At 52.1% G+C, this 12775-nt stretch overlaps 1 protein-coding gene across 1 annotated transcript in view; it reads left to right on the top strand.

The window, feature by feature from the left end:
* Nucleotides 1-902: 902 nt before the first annotated feature.
* LOC124016399 (bromodomain-containing protein 4-like) overlaps nucleotides 903-12775 on the top strand; it is a gene marked incomplete at its 5' end in the record, with an annotated part of 32327 nt that continues 20454 nt past the window's right edge. The window contains 10 exon segments of the mRNA XM_046331959.1: nucleotides 903-1142; nucleotides 4232-4390; nucleotides 5444-5572; nucleotides 6560-6835; nucleotides 7328-7548; nucleotides 8017-8117; nucleotides 8251-8511; nucleotides 10048-10140; nucleotides 12232-12461; nucleotides 12505-12646. Of these exon segments, the coding sequence (XP_046187915.1) occupies nucleotides 903-1142; nucleotides 4232-4390; nucleotides 5444-5572; nucleotides 6560-6835; nucleotides 7328-7548; nucleotides 8017-8117; nucleotides 8251-8511; nucleotides 10048-10140; nucleotides 12232-12461; nucleotides 12505-12646 (1852 nt within the window).

Raw genomic sequence — 12775 nt, 5'->3', positions numbered from 1 at the left:
TTATCTTCCTGGTAGTTGAATATCTCTTCATTCCCTGAGATGTCCCCACGTACCGTCATTATCTTCCTGGTAGTTGAATATCTCTTCATTCCCTGAGATGTCCCCACGTACCGTCATTATCTTCCTGGTAGTTGAATATCTCTTCATTCCCTGAGATGTCCCCACGTACCATCATTATCTTTCTGGTAGTTGAATATCTCTTCATTCCCTGAGATGTCCCCACGTACCGTCATTATCTTCCTGGTAGTTGAATATCTCTTCATTCCCTGAGATGTCCCCACGTACCGTCATTATCTTCCTGGTAGTTGAATATCTCTTCATTCCCTGAGATGTCCCCACGTACCGTCATTATCTTCCTGGTAGTTGAATATCTCTTCATTCCCTGAGATGTCCCCACGTACCGTCATTATCTTCCTTGTAGTTGAATATCTCTTCATTCCCTGAGATGTCCCCACGTACCGTCATTATCTTCCTGGTAGTTGAATATCTCTTCATTCCCTGAGATGTCCCCACGTGAGTAGTTGAATATCTCTTCATTCCCTGAGATGTCCCCACGTACCGTCATTATCTTCCTTGTAGTTGAATATCTCTTCATTCCCTGAGATGTCCCCACGTACCGTCATTATCTTCCTGGTAGTTGAATATCTCTTCATTCCCTGAGATGTCCCCACGTACCGTCATTATCTTCCTGGTAGTTGAATATCTCTTCATTCCCTGAGATGTCCCACGCTTACCATCATTATCTTCCTGGTATCTCTTCATTCCCTGGGGATCCAGCTGGGACCATGTTTACTTTTCTACTTTTAGCACATCGACTTATCCACTCATCATGTGTCATGCTGAGGGAATGTGTGGTGTTGTCTTGACCTCTAGCCCCTGACCTTTAACCCCCCCACCTGCAGCAGAGGAAGAGCCAGAAGAGGAAGGCTGACACCACCACACCCACCGCCAACGACCAGCTCAGCGAGTCGTCTCCCGTGGCGACGGAGCCCCCCCGCCCCCGCCGTGAAAGCAGCAGCCGCCCGCTGAAGCAGCCCAAACGAGACCCCGCCCAGCCCGACTCCCAGCACCACCTGGGGCTAGGCGGGGGGGTTCCCGGGGGCGGAGCGTTAACAAGTCACGGCGGGAGCCCCAAACGTCAGGTATTATTCTCCTAATACAATAAGAGGTTAAAACAGGGGGGGGCAGTAGGGGAACTGTCTGTCTGTCTTTTCGTCCGTCCGTCCGTCTGTCCAGGGTTGTGTCCGTCCGTCCGTCCAGGGTTGTGTCCGTCCAGGGTTAGGGTTGTGTCCGTCCGTCCAGGGTTAGGGTTGTGTCCGTCCGTCCAGGGTTAGGGTTGTGTCCGTCCGTCCAGGGTTAGGGTTGTGTCCGTCCGTCCAGGGTTAGGGTTGTGTCCGTCCGTCCAGGGTTGTGTCCGTCCGTCCGTCCGTCCAGGGTTAGGGTTGTGTCCGTCCGTCCAGGGTTAGGGTTGTGTCTGTCTGTCCAGGGTTAGGGTTGTGTCTGTCTGTCCAGGGTTAGGGTTGTGTCTGTCCGTCCAGGGTTAGGGTTGTGTCTGTCTCTATATCAGAGTGGTTGGGTTGTCTGTCTGTATATCAGAGTGGTTGGGTTGTCTGTCTGTATATCAGAGTGGTTGGGTTGTCTGTCTGTATATCAGAGTGGTTGGGTTGTCTGTCTGTATATCAGAGTGGTTGGGTTGTCTGTCTGTATATCAGAGTGGTTGGGTTGTCTGTCTGTATATCAGAGTGGTTGGGTTGTCTGTATCTATATCAGAGTGGTTGGGTTGTCTGTCAGAGTGGTTGGGTTGTCTGTCTGTATATCAGAGTGGTTGGGTTGTCTGTCTGTATATCAGAGTGGTTGGGTTGTCTGTCTGTATATCAGAGTGGTTGGGTTGTCTGTCTGTATATCAGAGTGGTTGGGTTGTCTGTCTGTGTATCAGAGTGGTTGGGTTGTCTGTCTGTGTATCAGAGTGGTTGGGTTGTCTGTCTGTATATCAGAGTGGTTGGGTTGTCTGTCTGTATCAGAGTGGTTGGGTCGTCTGTCTGTGTATCAGAGTGGTTGGGTTGTCTGTCTGTGTATCAGAGTGGTTGGGTTGTCTGTCTGTGTATCAGAGTGGTTGGGTTGTCTGTCTGTGTATCAGAGTGGTTGGGTTGTCTGTCTGTGTATCAGAGTGGTTGGGTTGTCTGTCTGTGTATCAGAGTGGTTGGGTTGTCTGTCTGTGTATCAGAGTGGTTGGGTTGTCTGTCTGTATATCAGAGTGGTTGGGTTGTCTGTCTGTGTATCAGAGTGGTTGGGTTGTCTGTCTGTGTATCAGAGTGGTTGGGTTGTCTGTCTGTATATCAGAGTGGTTGGGTTGTCTGTCTCTATACCAGAGTGGTTGGGTTGTCTGTCTCTATACCAGAGTGGTTGGGTTGTCTGTCTCTATACCAGAGTGGTTGGGTTGTCTGTCTGTATATCAGAGTGGTTGGGTTGTCTGTCTCTATATCAGAGTGGTTGGGTTGTCTGTCTCTATATCAGAGTGGTTGGGTTGTCTGTCTGTGTATCAGAGTGGTTGGGTTGTCTGTCTCTATATCAGAGTGGTTGGGTTGTCTGTCTGTATATCAGAGTGGTTGGGTTGTCTGTCTGTATATCAGAGTGGTTGGGTTGTCTGTCTGTGTATCAGAGTGGTTGGGTTGTCTGTCTGTGTATCAGAGTGGTTGGGTTGTCTGTCTGTGTATCAGAGTGGTTGGGTTGTCTGTCTGTGTATCAGAGTGGTTGGGTTGTCTGTCTGTGTATCAGAGTGGTTGGGTTGTCTGTCTGTGTATCAGAGTGGTTGGGTTGTCTGTCTGTGTATCAGAGTGGTTGGGTTACAGCTGACAACCCATTTCTCATATGGATTTATAAAGTCTTCTTTCGTCGGCCTTCGTTTTCCTTCCTTTTTCCTCTGTCTCCCTCTCCTCTGTCTCCTCTCCTCTGTCTCCCTCTCCTCTGTCTTCCTCTCCTCTGTTTCCCTCTGTCTCCGTCTCCCTCTGTCTCCGTCTCCCTCTGTCTCCGTCTCCCTCTGTCTCCGTCTCCTCTGTCTCCCTCTCCCTCCGTCTCCCTCTCCTCTGTCTCCCTCTCCTCTGTCTCCCTCCCTGTCTCCCTCTCCTCTGTCTCCCTCTCCCTCTCCTCTGTCTCCCTCTCCCTCTCCTCTGTCTCCCTCTCCTCTGTCTCCCTCTCCTCTGTCTTCCTCTCCTCTGTCTCCCTCTGTCTCCGTCTCCCTCTGTCTCCGTCTCCCTCTGTCTCCGTCTCCCTCTGTCTCCCTCTGTCTCCGTCTCCCTCTGTCTCCCTCTCTCCTCTCCTCTGTCTCCCTCTCCCTCTCCTCTGTCTCCCTCTCCTGTCTCCCTCTCCCCTCTCCTCTGTCTCCCTCTCCTCTGTCTCCCTCTCCTCTGTCTCCCTCTCCTCTGTCTCCCTCTCCTCTGTCTCCCTCTCCCTCTGTCTGCCTCTCCTCTGTCTCCCTCTGTCTCCGTCTCCCTCTGTCTCCGTCTCCCTCTGTCTCCGTCTCCCTCTGTCTCCGTCTCCCTCTGTCTCCGTCTCCCTCTGTCTCCGTCTCCCTCTGTCTCCGTCTCCCTCTGTCTCCGTCTCCCTCTGTCTCCGTCTCCCTCTGTCTCTGTCTCCCTCTGTCTCTGTCTCCGTCTCCTCTGTCTCCCTCTCCTCTGTCTCCCTCTCCTCTGTCTCCATCTCCCTCTCCTCTGTCTCCCTCTCCTCTGTCTCCCTCTCATCTCTCCCTCTCCTCTGTCTCCCTCTCCTCTGTCTCCCTCTCCTCTGTCTCCCTCTCCTCTGTCTCCCTCTCATCTGTCTCCCTCTCCTCCCCTCTTCCCCTCTCCTCTGTCTTCCTCTCATCTGTCTCCCTCTCTTCTGTCTCCCTCTCCTCTGTCTCCCTCTCCTCTGTCTCCCTCTCCTCTGTCTCCCTCTCCTCTGTCTCCGTCTCCCTCTCCTCCCCTCTTCCCCTCTCATCTGTCTCCCTCTCCTCTGTCTCCGTCTCCCTCTCCTCCCCTCTTCCCCTCTGTCTCCCTCTCCTCTGTCTCCCTCTCCTCTGTCTCTGTCTCCCTCTCCCCCTCTCCTCTGTCTCCCTCTCCTCTGTCTCCGTCTCCCTCTACTCCCCTCTTTCCCTCTCCTCTGTCTCCCTCTCCTCTGTCTCCGTCTCCGTCTCCTCCCCTCTTCCCCTCTCCTCTGTCTCCCTCTCCTCCCCTCTTCCCCTCTCCTCCTCTTCTAGGAGCAGCTGCTGTTCTGTGGCGGTCTTATCAGAGACATGTTGTCTAAGAAACACATTGCGTACGCGTGGCCCTTCTACAAGCCTGTCGACGCGCACGCCCTCGGCCTCCACGACTACCACCACATCATCAAACACCCTATGGACCTCGGAACCGTCAAGGTGAGCTCATCAAAAGTGGACCCTCACTCACTCATTGTTAATTTAGATGAGTGATGATGTCATCAGCAGTGGACCTCCCAGCTGTCTGAGAGGAAGACCAGACAGACCGTAGAGGAACTTCTATCTGCTCCTTCTATAGATCTGAATACATTGAAGGTGTAGCATCTGGGGGTTCTGGGTAATACAGTGAAGGTGTAGCACCAGGGGGTTCTGGGTAATACAGTGAAGGTGTAGCACCAGGGGGTTCTGGGTAATACATTGAAGGTGTAGCATCAGGGGGTTCTGGGTAATACATTGAAGGTGTAGCACCAGGGGGTTCTGGGTAATACATTGAAGGTGTAGCATCAGGGGGTTCTGGGTAATACATTGAAGGTGTAGCATCGGGGTTCTGGGTAATACATTGAAGGTGTAGCATCAGGGGGTTCTGGGTAATACATTGAAGGTGTAGCATCAGGGGGTTCTGGGTAATACATTGAAGGTGTAGCATCAGGGGGTTCTGGGTAATACATTGAAGGTGTAGCATCAGGGGGTTCTGGGTAATACATTGAAGGTGCAACACCAGGGGGTTCTGGGTAATACATTGAAGGTGCAACACCAGGGGGTTCTGGGTAATACATTGAAGGTGTAGCATCAGGGGGTTCTGGGTAATACATTGAAGGTGTAGCATCAGGGGGTTCTGGGTAATACATTGAAGGTGTAGCATCGGGGTTCTGGGTAATACATTGAAGGTGTAGCACCAGGGGGTTCTGGGTAATACATTGAAGGTGTAGCATCAGGGGGTGTTTATGTTTTCACCAGGCGTATCGGAATTCGGTAAGAAGGACACGCTGTTGCGTCCTCTGGTTGCGTGTTCTGTTAGATGAATCACCGTCATCTAAATGTGATTTGTGTCATTCTGAGCACCGTGGCTGGACGCCCTAATGGGTTATACACCCAATGCATATGGATCCGGCACCACAGTTTCCTAACTGAAGCCCTGCTTCTCACATCCTGGTTGTGTTAATTGGTAACCGTGTCTCTGTCGCCTCACCGTGTGAGTGTTTGTTCCCTCAGGATAAGCTGGACAGCAGGCAGTACAGAGATGCTCAGCACTTTGCTGCTGATGTCCGGTTGATGTTCTCCAACTGTTACAAATACAACCCCCCAGACCATGACGTGGTCAATATGGCACGCAAACTACAGGTAAACTACACCGCATGGTTGCTATGGCACGTAAACTACAGGTAAACTACACAGCATGGTTGCTATGGCACGTAAACTACAGGTAAACTACACCGCATGGTTGCTATGGCACGTAAACTACAGGTAAACTACACAGCATGGTTGCTATGGCACACAAACTACAGGTAAACTACACCGCATGGTTGCTATGGCACGTAAACTACACAGCATGGTTGCTATGGCACACAAACTACAGGTAAACTACACCGCATGGTTGCTATGGCACGCAAACTACAGGTAAACTACACCGCATGGTTGCTATGGCATGCAAACTACAGGTAAACTACACAACATGGTTGCTATGGCACGCAAACTACAGGTAAACTACACAGCATGGTTGCTATGGCACGTAAACTACACAGCATGGTTGCTATGGCACACAAACTACAGGTAAACTACACCGCATGGTTGCTATGGCACGTAAACTACACAGCATGGTTGCTATGGCACACAAACTACAGGTAAACTACACCGCATGGTTGCTATAGCACGTAAACTACAGGTAAACTACACTGCATGGTTGCTATGGCACGCAAACTACAGGTAAACTACACAGCATGGTTGCTATGGCACGCAAACTACAGGTAAACTACACAGCATGGTTACTATGACATGCAAACTACACAACATGGTTGCTATGGCACGCAAGCTTCAGGTATAATGCAACACAGCAGATACACAACTAAACAAACTACAGGTGAACAACTACAACACATCTGACAATCATAACAAACACAAAATACAACCAACCAACAGCACTTTCAGACAAATGACAGGTGTCAACATAAACAGTGTTGAATGGATGAATGATGAACTACAAATCTCACAGTGCCACGGACTAAAGTTCCCATGGTTCATAGCTCTGACCGCTCTCAATTCAAGGGGCTTTGTTGGCATGGGAAACATATGTTAACATTGACAAAGCTCTCTCTTTCTCTCTCTCTACAGGACGTGTTTGAGATGCGCTTTGCCAAAATGCCAGACGAGCTTGAGGAGACGGCCCCCTCCCCCTCCCCAGCCCTCAAACCCCTCCCCAACATCTCTGCCCTCCAACCCCTCCCCGTCCCCACCCTCCACCCCCTCCCCACCCCCTCGGCCAGACAGCTCCCTGCCCTCCGACCCCCCTCCTCCTCCGATGACAGCTCCTCCTCGTCGGAATCAGAATCCTCTGAGGGAGGTTTGGAACACGAGAGATCACAGAGACTGGCTGAACTACAGGAACAGGTGAGGGGGTGAAGGGGTCTCCCGAGGGTGAAAGGGGTCTCCCGAGGGTGAGAGGGGTCTCCCGAGGGTGAGAGGGGTCTCCCGAGGGTGAAGGGGCCTCCCGAGGGTGAAGGGGTAAAGAAAGTGTAGGAAGGGTAAAACACTGTGTTGACACTGACTCACCCAAAGAGAAAGAATAAAATAAGAAAGAAAGGGGTTAGGAAAAGAAAAGAAGAGAGGCAGAGAGAGGCAGAGAGAGGCAGAGAGAGGCAGAGAGAGGCAGAGAGAGGCAGAGAGAGGCAGAGAGAGGCAGAGAGAGGCAGAGAGAGGCAGAGAGAGGCAGAGAGAGGCAGAGAGAGGCAGAGAGAGGCAGAGAGAGGAAGGAGGTGGAGAGAGTGAGGAAGAGGAAGGAAGGGGGTGGAGAGAGAGAGGAAGGAAGGGGGTGGAGAGAGGCAGAGAGAGGAAGCTGTGTTTCTCTCTTAACATCCTCCTGTGTGTGTGTGTGTCCTACAGCTCAAAGCTGTTCACGAACAGCTGGCCGCTCTGTCCACGCCCCAGGCCACCAAACCCAAGAGAAAAGAGAGGGAGAAGGAGAAGAATAAAGACAAGTTCAAGAAGAAGATAGGAGGGGAGGAGCCACCGGAGATCCCGCCCCCTGCCATCCTCCAGCCAATCAGAAAAAGCAAAAACAGCAAGGAGCTGGTAACCACGCCCAAGAAGATCAAGAAACCGAGGTAGGATGGCTGGAGAGAAGCCCAGGTAGGATGGATTGAGATAAGCCCAAGTAGGATGGATTGAGAGAAGCCCAGGTAGGATGGATTGAGAGAAGCGCAGGTAGGATGGATTGAGAGAAGCCCAGGTAGGATGGATTGAGAGAAGCCCAGGTAGGATGGATTGAGAGAAGCCCAGGTAGGATGGCTGGAGAGAAGCCCAGGTAGGATGGCTGGAGAGAAGCCCAGGTAGGATGGATTGAGAGAAGCCCAGGTAGGATGGATTGAGAGAAGCCCAAGTAGGATGGATGGAGAGAAGCCCAGGTAGGATGGATTGAGAGAAGCACAGGTAGGATGGATGGAGAGAAGCCAGGTAGAGAAATCTGGGTAGGATGGATAAACCCAGGATGGACAATGGAGATTTCTGATTGATTAATAATTTCTCTCTGACACGCTCTGTCAACTCGCTCTCAACTCTCTCTTTCTCCGCAGTAAGAAAGGAAGTATGAAGAGCAGTCGTCTGGGCGCCCCACATCAGACCGGCTCCACCCCCCTTGCCCCCTCAGCCTTGCTGGAGGCAGGAGATGACATGAGTGAGTGAGTGAGTGAGTGAGTGAGTGAGTGAGTGAGTGAGTGAGTGAGTGAGTGAGTGAGAGATTTTGTAAGATATATAAAACAAATAGATATATATTTTCAAAAATGTTAATGTATTTGTCTGTGTCCCAGGTGTGTTTGTGGGCGGGGCAGCTGACAGGTGTAAGCCAATGTCCTACGAGGAGAAACGCCAGCTCAGTCTGGACATCAATAAACTGCCCGGCGACAAGCTGGGCCGCGTCGTCCACATCATCCAATCACGAGAGCCATCGCTCAAGAACACCAACCCAGACGAGATAGAGATCGACTTTGAGACGCTGAAACCCTCGACGCTCCGAGAGCTGGAGACATATGTCTGGACCAGCCTTAGAAAGAAGAAGAAATCACAGCCAGGTAAGAGAGGTGGGGAGGGAGAGGAGGAGAAATCACAGCCAGGTAAGAGAGGTGGGGAGGGAGGGAGAGGAAGGAGAAATCACAGCCAGGTAAGAGAGGTGGGGAGGGAGGGAGGGAGAGAGAAGGAGAAATCACAGCCAGGTAAGAGAGGTGGGGAGGGAGGGAGGGAGAGAGAAGGAGAAATCACAGCCAGGTAAGAGAGGTGGGGAGGGAGGGAGAGAGAGAAGGAGAAATCACAGCCAGGTAAGAGAGGTGGGGAGGGGGAGGGAGGGAGAGAGAGTGTGAAAAATCACAGCCAGGTAAGAGAGGTGGGGAGGGAGAGAGGGAAGGAGAAATCACAGCCAGGTAAGAGAGGTGGGGAGGGAGGGAAGGAGGGACGGAAGAGTGTGTGGTGGAAAAATAATGGAGAGATAGTGGTTGGTGGTGAAATAATGGGAGGAGGAGGAGAAAGAGGGAGAAGGAGAAAGAAGAGAGAGAGAGAGACAGAAGGAGAAAGAGAGTGGTGGTGAAATAATGGAGGGAGAGAAGGAGAAAGAAGAGAGAGAGAGAGACAGAAGGAGAAAGAAGAGAGAGAGAGAGACAGAAGGAGAAAGAAGAGAGAGAGAAGGAGAAAGACAGAAGGAGAAAGAAGGAGAAAGAGAGAGAGAGACAGAAGGAGAAGGAGAGAAAGAGAGAGTCTGAGTATGAGAGAAGGAGAAAGAAGGGAGAGAGAGAGACAGAAGGAGAAAGAGAGTGGTGGTGAAATAATGAAACACCAGGAGAGGAAGTGTGTGTCTGTGTATGAGGGGAGAGAGGAGAGAGTTAACCCATCCAGGGAGAGAGAGTTAACCCATCCAGGGAGAGGGAGAGTTAACCCATCCAGGGAGAGAGAGTTAACCCATCCAGGGAGAGAGAGTTAACCCATCCAGGGAGAGAGAGTTAACCCAGGGAGAGAGAGTTAACCCATCCAGGGAGAGAGAGTTAACCCATCCAGGGAGAGAGAGTTAACCCATCCAGGGAGAGAGAGTTAACCCATCCAGGGAGAGAGAGTTAACCCATCCAGGGAGAGAGAGTTAACCCATCCAGGGAGAGAGAGTTAACCCATCCAGGGAGAGAGAGTTAACCCATCCAGGGAGAGAGAGTTAACCCATCCAGGGAGAGAGAGTTAACCCATCCAGGGAGAGAGAGTTAACCCATCCAGGGAGAGAGAGTTAACCCATCCAGGGAGAGAGAGTTAACCCATCCAGGGAGAGAGAGTTAACCCATCCAGGGAGAGAGAGTTAACCCATCCAGGGAGAGAGAGTTAACCCATCCAGGGAGAGAGAGTTAACCCATCCAGGGAGAGAGTGTTAACCCATCCAGGGAGAGAGTGTTAACCCATCCAGGGAGAGAGAGTTAACCCATCCAGGGAGAGAGAGTTAACCCATCCAGGGAGAGAGAGTTAACCCATCCAGGGAGAGAGAGTTAACCCATCCAGGGAGAGAGAGTTAACCCATCCAGGGAGAGAGAGTTAACCCATCCAGGGAGAGAGAGTTAACCCATCCTGTGTGTGTGAAGCAGTAGAGAAGGCTCTGGAGGTGACCAGTGTGATGAAGATGAAGACAGGATCTTCATCAGGCAGCAGTGACTCCTCTGACAGCGACAACACAGGTAACACACACGACACTGCAGACACACGACACTGCAGACACACGACACTGCAGACACACGACACTGCAGACACACGACACTGCAGACACACGACACTGCAGACACACGACACTGCAGACACACGACACTGCAGACACACGACACTGCAGACACACGACACTGCAGACTGCAGACACACACGACACTGCAGACACACGACACTGCAGACACACGACACTGCAGACACACGACACTGCAGACACACGACACTGCAGACACACGACACTGCAGACACACGACACTGCAGACACACGGCTCATAATACATAGTTTGAGTGCAGGTATCACGTCGGCAGCAAGAGTGTCAGCTCTCAGTCAACTGGTTGTGAAGCAGCTCTCAGTCAACTGGTTGTGACAGCAGCTCTGCAGTCAACTGGCTGTGAAGAGCTCTCACACTCAGCTCTCAGTCAACTGGCTGTGAAGCAGCTCAACTGGCTGTGAAGCAGCTCTCAGTCAACTGGCTGTGAAGGTAGCTCTCAGTCAACTGGCTGTGAAGCAGCTCTCAGTCAACTGGCTGTGAGCAGCTCTCAGTCAACTGGCTGTGTAGCAGCTCTCACTGGCTGTGAAGCAGACAACTGGCTGTGAAGACAGCTCTCACTGCAGTCAACTGGCTGTGAAGAGCACTGGACACTCAGTCAACTGGCTGTGAAGAGCTCTCACTCTCAGACAACTGGCTGTGAAGCAGCTCTCAGTCAACTGGCTGTGAAGCAGCTCTCAGTCAGCTCTCTGTCAACTGGCTGTGAAGCAGCTCTCAGTCAACTGGCTGTGAAGCAGCTCTCAGTCAACTGGTTGTGAAGCAGCTCTCAGTCAACTGGCTGTGAAGCAGCTCTCAGTCAACTGGCTGTGAAGCAGCTCTCAGTCAACTGGTTGTGAAGCAGCTCTCAGTCAACTGGTTGTGAAGCAGCTCTCAGTCAACTGGTTGTGAAGCAGCTCTCAGTCAACTGGCTGTGAAGCAGCTCTCTGTCAACTGGCTGTGAAGCAGCTCTCTGTCAACTGGCTGTGAAGCAGCTCTCTGTCAACTGGCTGTGAAGCAGCTCTCAGTCAACTGGCTGTGAAGCAGCTCTCAGTCAACTGGCTGTGAAGCAGCTCTCTGTCAACTGGCTGTGAAGCAGCTCTCAGTCAACTGGCTGTGAAGCAGCTCTCTGTCAACTGGCTGTGAAGCAGCTCTCTGTCAACTGGCTGTGAAGCAGCTCTCTGTCAACTGGCTGTGAAGCAGCTCTCTGTCAACTGGCTGTGAAGCAGCTCTCAGTCAACTGGCTGTGAAGCAGCTCTCAGTCAACTGGTTGTGAAGCAGCTCTCAGTAGAACGACAGAATGCATCAGGGATTTATGCATCTTTCTGAAGAAGTAAAGCCTGTTTCTGTGTGCCTATTGTTGTGTAGCTAGTTACCGTGGAGGAGACAGGTAGCGTGGAGGAGACGGGTAGCGTGCAGGAGGAGACGGGTAGCGTGCAGGAGGAGACGGGTAGCGTGCAGGAGGAGACGGGTAGCGTGCAGGAGGAGACGGGTAGCGTGCAGGAGGAGACGGGTAGCGTGCAGGAGGAGACGGGTAGCGTGCAGGAGGAGACGGGTAGCGTGCAGGAGGAGACGGGTAGCGTGCAGGAGGAGACGGGTAGCGTGCAGGAGGAGACGGGTAGCGTGGAGGAGGAGACGGGTAGCGTGCAGGAGGAGACGGGTAGCGTGCAGGAGGAGACGGGTAGCGTGGAGGAGAGGTTATTATAGTTATTATAGACGATTGGCTACTTTCACCTCTTTCCACTCCTCCCCTGATCTGGACCAATAGTTTTTCCGTTCGGCCAGTAGCTTTCAGTTGGCGCTGGCCCGGTGTGCTGCTGGGAAATAGACCTAAATGTCAAGCCCTGTACACACATCATTTTCATTATGTTGTCTCTCTCTCTCTCCTGCTGTCTCCTGCCCCCTCTCCTTCCCTCTCTCTCTCTCTCTCTCTCTCTCTCTCTCTCTCTCTCTCTCTCTCTCTCTCTCTCTCTCTCTCTCTCTCTCTCTCTCTCTCTCTCTCTCTCTCTCTGTTCTCTCTCTCTCTGTTCTCTCTCTTAGGGCTGGCCCCCAGCAGCAAAAGTCCTCCTCTAGCAATATATACTGTAAGAGACCCCACCAGTCCAGCAGGGGCGGGGTCAGCATCACTGCCCCTCTGGACCCCTCCTCCTCCCCCAGACCCCCTAGTTCAGTCCAAACCCCCCAGCAGCAGCATCAACACCCCTTCGCCCCCCTCCTCCTCCCTCCATCCCCACTGTCCCTGTGACCTCTCTGGACTCCTCTTTGACCTTTGACCCCCTAGCTCACTTCCTGGCCCCCCATCTGAACCAGCAGGTGGGGGAGCCCCCCCGTAATGAACTGGGGGCTCCTGCCGCCGGACCCCCCCACCTCAACGCTACCAACACACACACCTCTGAGAGCACACAGCCCTTCCTCAACCAGCAGGCTGTCATTCCCTCCGTCATGCTCTCCCCAGGTATGTGGATGAACACATTTCTACACTTTTCTACACATTTCTACACTTCATTGTGTCGAGGGGTTTTGGTTTTAATGAAACATTTAGATTTTTAGAAATATAATTTATTTCTGTACTTTTTTGTCTTTT

Source organism: Oncorhynchus gorbuscha, linkage group LG26 (genome assembly GCF_021184085.1).
Source record: "Oncorhynchus gorbuscha isolate QuinsamMale2020 ecotype Even-year linkage group LG26, OgorEven_v1.0, whole genome shotgun sequence".
Taxonomy (NCBI): domain Eukaryota; kingdom Metazoa; phylum Chordata; class Actinopteri; order Salmoniformes; family Salmonidae; genus Oncorhynchus; species Oncorhynchus gorbuscha.
Note: the sequence above shows the minus strand (reverse complement) of the source record. Positions and strands in the feature narration are given on the sequence as shown.